The sequence below is a fragment of the Chlamydotis macqueenii genome, chromosome 10 (genome assembly GCF_036417535.1).
Source record: "Chlamydotis macqueenii isolate bChlMac1 chromosome 10, bChlMac1.mat, whole genome shotgun sequence".
NCBI classification, from domain to species: Eukaryota; Metazoa; Chordata; class Aves; order Otidiformes; family Otididae; genus Chlamydotis; species Chlamydotis macqueenii.
This window is the reverse complement of record NC_141565.1, coordinates 13,369,738-13,377,906: the sequence shown is the minus strand read 5'-3', so window position 1 is coordinate 13,377,906 and position 8,169 is coordinate 13,369,738. Positions and strand designations below refer to the sequence as shown.

General features: G+C 64.7%; 1 protein-coding gene across 1 annotated transcript; it reads right to left on the bottom strand.

Moving 5' to 3' along the window:
• Window positions 1-149: 149 nt before the first annotated feature.
• QARS1 (glutaminyl-tRNA synthetase 1) lies at window positions 150-6,395 on the bottom strand. The gene is made up of 24 exons (XM_086755829.1): window positions 6,232-6,395; window positions 5,852-5,999; window positions 5,670-5,779; window positions 5,462-5,537; window positions 5,081-5,145; window positions 4,806-4,859; window positions 4,551-4,608; window positions 4,357-4,428; window positions 4,123-4,208; window positions 3,801-3,887; window positions 3,593-3,692; window positions 3,407-3,485; window positions 3,175-3,283; window positions 2,962-3,092; window positions 2,742-2,834; window positions 2,445-2,582; window positions 2,283-2,370; window positions 2,060-2,203; window positions 1,884-1,988; window positions 1,400-1,492; window positions 1,022-1,149; window positions 750-816; window positions 431-556; window positions 150-328 (listed from the first exon to the last, which is right to left on the bottom strand). Exons 1-24 carry the CDS (start codon window positions 6,376-6,378, stop codon window positions 278-280), a joined length of 2,355 nt encoding a protein of 784 aa, XP_086611955.1. The 5' UTR covers window positions 6,379-6,395; the 3' UTR covers window positions 150-277.
• Window positions 6,396-8,169: the final 1,774 nt, after the last annotated feature.

The following is an 8,169-nucleotide window of genomic DNA, read 5'->3' as shown; positions in this document are numbered from 1 at the left end:
CCCCACCCCGACACCCTCAACCCCAGCCCAGCCTGGCGGTCCCGCGTGGGGGGAGCACACCCCAAGCCCCTGGGAACCGGGGAGACCCCCCCCCCTTGCCCAGCACCCCAAGGCTGAGCCGGGGGGACAGGAGGCAGTGACAGCGCAGGGACAGGGCTGGGATGCTCCGTTTATTGAGGCGATGATGTGGGGCGCCCCGTGGGGGGGCTGCGTCAAGGCACGGCGGCGGCGCTGGGGGTGCGCAGGGACCCCCAGTGGGGTGGCAGCGGTGGGTCTCTCAGGCCTTGCCGGGGTCCTCCTTCAGCGTCACCGTCCGGTTGAACACCATCTGGGGAGAGGCAGAGGGTCAGCTCAGAGCCCAGGGGCGGGCAGGGGAGCACTGAGCCCCGCGGCAGGCAGGGGGGCACTGAGCCCCCTCCCCAGGGCTCACCTTCCCCTCCTCGCTGTCGGGATCCACTGAGAAGTAGCCCAGCCGCTCAAACTGGAACTTGTCAAAGGGCCGGGCAGAGAGGACGGAACTGTCGACCAGGGCATTGGGGATCACGCGCAGGGAATCCTGGCAGGGGGAGAGGCAGCTCAGAGGGCACCCTCGGCCCCTCTGCGCCCTCTACAGCCCTTCTCCCCGCTGGGACACAGCAGGGTCCCACCCAGGGAGGGGTAGGGGTTGCACAGATGGTGCCTCCGGTGTGGGTGTGGGAGGGCCCCAGTTCCCCCTGGGCCATGTAACCACAGCTCCTGCCGCTACTCACGGGGTTGAGGTCGCTCAGAAAGCCACCGGGCACCTCCGCCGGGTCCTCAGGATTTTTGTGCAAGAACCTGCCGTGAGACAGAGCCTCGTCCCAAAGTTGCTGGGCACGGGGACGCGGGGCCCTGCGGCAGCTGCAGGGCAGCAGCTTGCAGGACCCCACAGCAGCACCTTCCCCGCCAAAGAGCCGGGCAGAGCCTGCTGGTGCACAGCCGCCCTGCTGTTCCAGCGCCGCAGAGCTTGCGCCTGCGCCTCTGCGGGGAGCTGGGTACTCACAGCCGCTCATAGAGCCGCACTTCGCACGCCAGCGGCTCCGACACCCAGTGGATGAAGGCTTTGGGCTTCTCTGCCACATCTGATTTGGTGCAGGTCACCTCCAGCTCGATCACGCGCCCACTGGCGTCCTGGGCAAAAGGAGGTGAGACAGCCCGTCAGGCAGCAGTCCCACCCCACAGGGCGGCCTTGGGGCAACCCCGCTCCCCACCACGCGAGGCACAGGGCTGGCAGGGAGCCGCCATACAGGCGGCCTGCCCCCACGCTGTGCCCACGGTGCCTGGCCCGAGATGACCATCGCTGCCCTTCCCTGGCAGGGCACAGCCATGTCCTGACATCTCAGGGCCCAGCCTCGTGTCACCAGCACCCAGAGCCACCCACCTTGATGATGTTCTGGACGGTGATGACGTAGCCAGCGTGGCGCAGCCCCACCGGCTGCCCAGGGGCCAGGCGCTTGTAGCCCTTGTCCACCTCCTGTGGGAGAGTGCACAGCTGCGCGAGGCGTCCCAGCTCAGGCAGCAGGTCCCCCCTCCAGCGTGTGTCTCTGTCCCCACGACTGTGTCCCTCCACCCGCTCCTGCCATCCCAGGGGCTGTTTGCACTCCCAGAGTGCTGCAGGACATTTCCCAGTGCACAGGCCAGGTGCGGGCACCACGGGCTGAACACCTCCTGGCCGGGCTGAGGGCAGTGGGGATTTCCCCAATGCCCGTCAGAGCTGCTGGCACGTTTGGGAGTTGCAGCTGGGTGCCTGACACACGCCTGTGCCCCGTGCAGCACCAGCGCCGCTCCCAGCACTGCCAGGCTCCCGCTGCCTGAGCCATAGCTCCCAGGAGCGAGAGCAATGTGGCCTGGTGACCCTGGCTCACCTCCCTGAAGTCCGTCTCCTCGATGTAGACGGTGGGCTGGAAGGGCACTTTGTGAAAACCCCGGCTCTCATCAGCTGGGAAGTTGGGCACAAGGACTTCAAGTGCCTGGGGAGAAGGAGGGGGTGAATGCTGACCTTGGGAAACCCCACTCCCACTCCAGCCCGCAGTAGTCTCACCTTCGGGGCAGGGAAGTTGGTGATGGTGACTTTGAGCGGCTCCAGGACAGCCATGGCGCGAGGGGCCTGCTCGTTCAGCACCTCCCGCGCACACGCCTCCAGCAGATGTGGCTCCATCGTCGCCTGGGCCACTGTCACGCCGACCTGCAGGACAATCTGCTGGCACCACACCAGCCGGGGGACACATCCACCTGTCCCGTCCCGTCCCGACCCGGGTACCTACCCGGGCACAGAAGTTGTTGATGGCCTCGGGAGGGAAGCCTCGCCGGCGCAGGGCTGTCAGCGTGAAGAGCCGTGGGTCATCCCAGTCCCTGAGAAAAAAACCAATGTGACAGCCAGGCGCACCCCAGGCAAGACCCACCCTGGCTGCTGTCCCCGCTCCTACCTCACGGCACCTGTCTCCACCAGCCGGATGATCTTCCTCTTGGAGACAACAGTGTAGAGCAGGTTCAGGCGCCCATACTCCCACTGCACAGGGCAGTAGACATCCAGCGTGTTGCACAGCCAGAAGTAGGAGGAGCGCCTGCAACAGAGGCAGAGGCACAGCCCAGCTCAGCCCCACACCCGCCCACAGTCCCACGGACACGCCATCCCCCGGCACTCTGGCAGCTGCCAGGATGCAGCCAGCGGCTCTCCCACCGGGTCTGGCTCAGCCCTGGGCCACGCCGTGCACTGAGCTCACCTGGCCTGGAACTCCTTGGTGCAGAGGGAGTGCGTGATGTGCTCGATGGAGTCGCAGAGGCAGTGTGTGTAGTCATACGTGGGGTAGATGCACCTGCGAGGCAGACGCAGTCAGCCCTGGGGCAGAGCCTGATGCTGCTCCCCTCCAGAGACCTCCCCGCTCCCAGGAGCCGCAGGCCCACCCCTGCCCCGTGTGCCAGGACGCTGTGGGCCCTCCCTACCACTTGTCCCCAGTGCGGTGGTGCGGAGTGAACTTGACGCGGTAGGCGACGGGGTCCATCTTCCCGTCCTCCATCACCAGCTTCATCCGCAGCGTGGCCTCCCCCTCTCCAAACTTGCCCTTTCGCATGTCCTGAGGAGCGCAGGGAAGCTGTCAGCTGGGCCATGGACCTGGACCCCACAGGCACGCAGCGCCTGCCCCCAGCCAGACGTACCTCAAAGAGCAGGAGCGACTCCTCCGTGGGTCGGTCCCGCCACGGTGAGGGCGGTGGGTTGTGGCCCTTGATCTCCTCGACCTTCTGATGGCAGACGTATGCCTGGCCCCTACAGAGGGGAAATGCCATCACCAGACACAACTGGCCCGTCCCCTGGGTGAGGGGGAGCCCCAGCCACGGCACAAAACATCTGCACCACCCCAGCGCATCTGTATCGCACCGGCACACTCACCTGCGGATGAGCTCCAGGGCCCAGGTGTAAAGCTGGTCAAAGTAATCCGACGCGTGGGTCACTGCGTAGGGCTGGTAGCCTGTGGGAACAGGGGAAACAGAGGGGGTTGGAGGCAACCCCAGGGCCTGGCAGCAGGACCTGCACGCAGGGACATCCCCAGCAGCTCCTGGCCTGATCCTGCCATACCCAGCCACTCCACCATCTCCCGGATGGCCGTGAAGTACTTCTCCTCCTCCTTCTCGGGGTTGGTGTCGTCATAGCGCAGGAAGCACACGCCACCATTGGCCTGGGGGTGGGGGGACAGTGAGCGCCTGCTCCCCGAGGGACAGCAGGCCAAGCAGTGGCGGGGGGCAAGGGCCAGCGGGAGCTGCCAACAGGGTTGGGTGCTTCTCACCTTGGCATAGCCAAAGTTGAAGTTGATGGCCTTGGCATGGCCGATGTGCAGGATCCCATTGGGCTCAGGAGGGAACCGTGTCCGCACCTGCAGGGAGGAAAGGGGACACCTCTGTCGTTCGGTAGGAGTCTCTCCCTAACAGCGGGGCACTGACATGCGCCTCCTGCGATCCCAAAGGGCCCCCTGTGCCAGGGGAGTGCCACCTCTGGTCATGCCCCCAGTGAGCTGTGTGTCCCCCCAGTCACCGCACACATCTGGCTGGAGCCTGGCACAGCAGTGCCGCCCACACACGGAACCGCTGGACTGGGGGACGCGGCCTCACCTGCCCACCCGTGATTGCCAGGTGCTGCTTCAGCAGAGCCATGGTGTTGGGTGTCACCACATAGCCCTCCGTCTTGTAGTTCTCTCCTGCGGGCAGAGGACGCTCAGGGCTGCAGCATCACCCAAAATGGGCCAAGCCCAGCAGCCGGCAGGGAAGGATGCAGGGCCGGGCTGTGTTCTGCAGCACAGAGACCGTGGTCCAGCCCCGCACATGGCAGCGGCTCTTTGCACTCACCTGGCTTGTGGAACTTGAGGGCTTCTCCCCGCAGCTGCTCCAGCAGCGACCGCGTCTCCGTGCCCACCTCGCCTGCGGAGAAAGACGGGGCTGAGCAGGGCCCTGACTACAGCTCCCAGGGCCCAGCTCAGAGGCAGGTCCCAGTCAGGAACCGAAGGGCTGGGGAAGGTGTCCGCAGGAGGACCATCTCTTACCGTTCTCCACCACAGCCGCCTTCTGCTTCTCTGCTGGGGCTGTCCGGGCCTTTGCAGCCTGCAGAGACCAGCACAGCACCCTGAGTGCCCGGCCCTGACATGCACCTTCCCCTCCTGGCCCAGCCTGCTGCCCCCAGCGCTCCCTCAGACCCATGCCCATGGTGCTGGCTGGACCCAGGGCAGCTATTTGGGATCCTGCCTGAACATTCAGCAGGGAAATACCACCTCAGCCCCCAGCCCCTCCCTCCTCTTCACCTTTGGTTTCTTTTCCAGGTCAGCTTCTGTCTTTGGCCCCAGCAAATGCAGCACCTGAGGAAAACAGACATAGGAGTAGAAAAGCATCATGGTGCCCCAAAGCCGGGACGTGACCTTGTTCAGCTGTCACCCCCCCACACTGCCCACACGTGCCTGGGACAGGCTGTCCCCAGCACCAGGCCCTCCCACAGAACAGGCCAGCAGGTTCTGCACCGGGCACAGCACTGACAGGTGACACCGCCCCAAGACGGACAACTCACTGCCCTCGTACCCACCTGCAGATCCACCTCATTCTTAACGGTCTTCCCGTCTGCCCACCGCAGCCGGCTCCGCGCCTCCCCTGTGGACAGGGCACCCCGTGGGCGAGGGGCACGGCCTGGCCCCGGGGGCTCCAGCCAGGGCCGCTGATGCAGAACGCCGTGGCCAGCGGCTGGAGACAACCCTTGCCCCAGGGCCGTCCCTGGCACAGGGCACCACAGGCAGCTGCCACCCACAGCCCTGCCCGTACGGGGGACATGGCAGGACGTTTATCCTGCATCGCGCGGGCTGCGGCACAGCGATGCAGCGGCTGGGGCAGCCCATGGCAAAGGGCTGGCTCTCAGGATCCAGGGGAGGAGGAGTGGCAGGCAGGGGCGGCCCCGGTGCCCCCCACTCACCCATCAGCAGCCCCATGTTGAAGTGGTAGCGCTGCGCCAGCAGCTCTGCCCGGTGCTCGCCGATCACGGCCTCCACCTGGGGAACAGGACAGGGACGCGGGGGTGAGCGAGGCAGGCGGGGAGCGTGACAGCAGGGGCCACCAGCTCATCCCGTCCCACGCCCCCCGCACCGTCCCCACAGCCCCGCCTGCCCCACAGCCCCACTCACCGCCTCCTCAATCTGCTCGGGGGTGACGCACACCCCCACACCGCAGGCCTGCTCGAAGTCCGCCACGTCCAGGGGCTCCAGGGGATGGCTCCTCACGTACTCCAGGGCGGCTGGGGACAGAGCGGGGATGAGGAGCGGGGCCCAGCCCTCCCCGCCGGGGCCGGGGGTCCCGGGTCCGGTACCGTTGAGCTGCAGGTCGGTGAGGATCTCTTTGCGGGCGATGTAGCCGACGAGGAAGCCGAGGTGCTTCGGGTCCCTGAGGCGGGCGGCCGCGTTGTACAGCAGCATCCCGGTGCCTTTGTCCAGGGCCGGGCCCAGAGCGCTCCGAGCCTGCCGCCGCGCCGGGGAAACGTCAGGGCCGGCGCGGGGCCGAGCCCCGGCGAACCGGCATCCCCGGGGCGGGGGTGCCGAGGGCCGAGGCCGTTCTGTGGGACCGGGAAGAGGCGGGGCAAAGGGGGCGGGGTCACAGGGAGGGGGGCGGGGTCCCGGGGGTTGCGGTGGCGCCGGGGACCGGGGGACCGGGGGACCGGGGGACCGGGGACGGGGCCCGCGGCGGGCGCACCTGCAGCACGGCCTGGCGGAGCAGCGCGCTGAGCGCCCCGTTGCGCAGCGTCTCGCGCGCTTTGGCCTCGCTGAGGCCGATGCCGGTGAAAAGCCCCAGCGCCTCCTCCGCTTCTTCCGCCGCCATCGCCGCCGCCGCCGCCGCCATGCTGCCGCCGCCGCCGCCGCCGCCACCGCCGCCTGGGGGGGCGGGGCAACCTCCAGCCAATCGAAGCGGGAAGGGCGTGTCGCCGGCACAGGTCGAGCCAATCGACAGCGAGAGAGGCCCGCCTCCGCCAATGGCACGGCGGAGTTCGGCGCCGGCTCCGCGAATAGGCGCGCAGAGGGCGGGACCAAGCGCGAGGCCGGTTGCATCATTTAAAGAGACAGACGGCGGCGGCAGCCACGTGGGGGGCGTGGCTGGAGGCGGTGCAGAGGGGCGTGACCACCGCAGCGCCAGGCCCCGCCCCGCAGCGGTTTGTCCTGCCCCGGCTGCCGTAGCCCGCTCCCACCGCAGCGCGGGGGCTCCCGCAGCCCCCGAGAACGGTTCCGTGGGGTCGCACATGCCCGGGCGGGGGGCGGCGGGTCGCAGTTGCTGCCCCAGCCCGGTGCGTGCGGGTCCAGGACAGCCTGGGTCCCCCCCTCCCCCGGTCCCGTGCCCCCCCAGTTTCCCCAGCCCGATGTCCCTTGGTCCCCCCCAGCCCAATGTCCCCTGACTCCCTCAGCCTGGTGTCCCCGCAAACCCGTGCCCCCCCCCCCCAGCCCAATGTCCCATTGTTATAGTTTTATCTGTCCTCTTTGTCCGATTAACTGACAGAGATTGGCCAATTAAAAATTTGGTTTATTAAAGCAAGCGACCAGTAAGCAAAACAGCGCTGGGCGGCCGGGAGTCTCCTGCTCCGCCAACGGCGCGCACTGAGGTAGCAAACCGCCCCGTTCTTATACAGTAAAACAATTAATATTTCGTTGATGCTGATACATATTCATTACCTAAACCCACCTACTCTCGCTTCGTATGTTAATTAGCTTATCAGTCCTTCGCGCTTGCGCAAATTCTCCCAGGAATTGTGGGCGAGGGGCTTCGGGGGTCTTTTGGGAGGAAGGCCGTAGGTCTTCTTCATGGTGTACTTTTCACTTTTGCCTGGAATGTGCTGTTCCCACAAGTTGGCAGTGTCCTTATCAGCCTGGGCCAATTCGTGTCCTTCTTGAACAAGGAGATTTATGTGATGGGTGCCATCCTGCTTTTGAATCCTTGCTCCTTTTAATCACTCCCTCACCCCCTCGAGATAATGTGAGACTGTTTCTTGCTCCTCATAAGAACAGACTTCCCCCTCCCACTAATTGCTTCTTCAAACTATATGGTTAGAAAGTTACTGGTTTTATACCCTTCAACTTCATGAGCCCCCCCCCCCCTTTCGCAGCCCTGCATGCCGTGTTTACACAGCCGGGTGCCTGTGGCCGACCTTGCGTATTTCATGTAACTTTCTTGTGGCCGAGTTTATGTATTTCATATAACTCTCCATTGTTCTGACAAGGTTTGATGAACAAACAGTTCACAGTTTATTACAATGCCCCCTCTTCTTTTCACTATTTTGTTCATCAAATCACTTACGTGCCTGCTGGCTCAAAATGAGGGTCTCCTCCACCTCCGGTATTCCTCCCAGAGGTTCATGCTTGGCTCTCATAAGCATCAAATGAGCTGCTTCTAATCTGTTTTTTTACAATTGTAACTATTCTATTGAATATACAGGGTCCAAAAGTTAATACCAGTATCAATATAATCAAGGGTCCTGTAGATAGTAATGTGGTAAGCCAAGGAGAGTGGTTAAACCAGGACTCGCACCAGCTTTGTTGCACTTCTTGTTCTCGTTTTCGTTTTTCTAGGCCTTCCCGAAGTTTTGTCATAGTATCCCTTACAATCCCTGTGTGATCAGCATATACACAACATTGTTCTCCCAAG

What these genes read in the sequence shown, in the direction of transcription:
- QARS1 (XM_086755829.1), bottom strand. Translation starts at nt 6,378, where the DNA reads ATGGCGGCGGCGGCGGCGGCGATGGCGGCGGAAGAAGCGGAGGAGGCG. An exon ending in CACCGACCTGCAGCTCAACG is followed by an intron (nt 5,780 to 5,851) that starts GTACCGGACCCG and finishes CTCTGTCCCCAG; the next exon opens with CCGCCCTGGAGTACGTGAGG. An exon ending in AGTCGCTCCTGCTCTTTGAG is followed by an intron (nt 3,093 to 3,174) that starts GTACGTCTGGCT and finishes TGCGCTCCTCAG; the next exon opens with GACATGCGAAAGGGCAAGTT.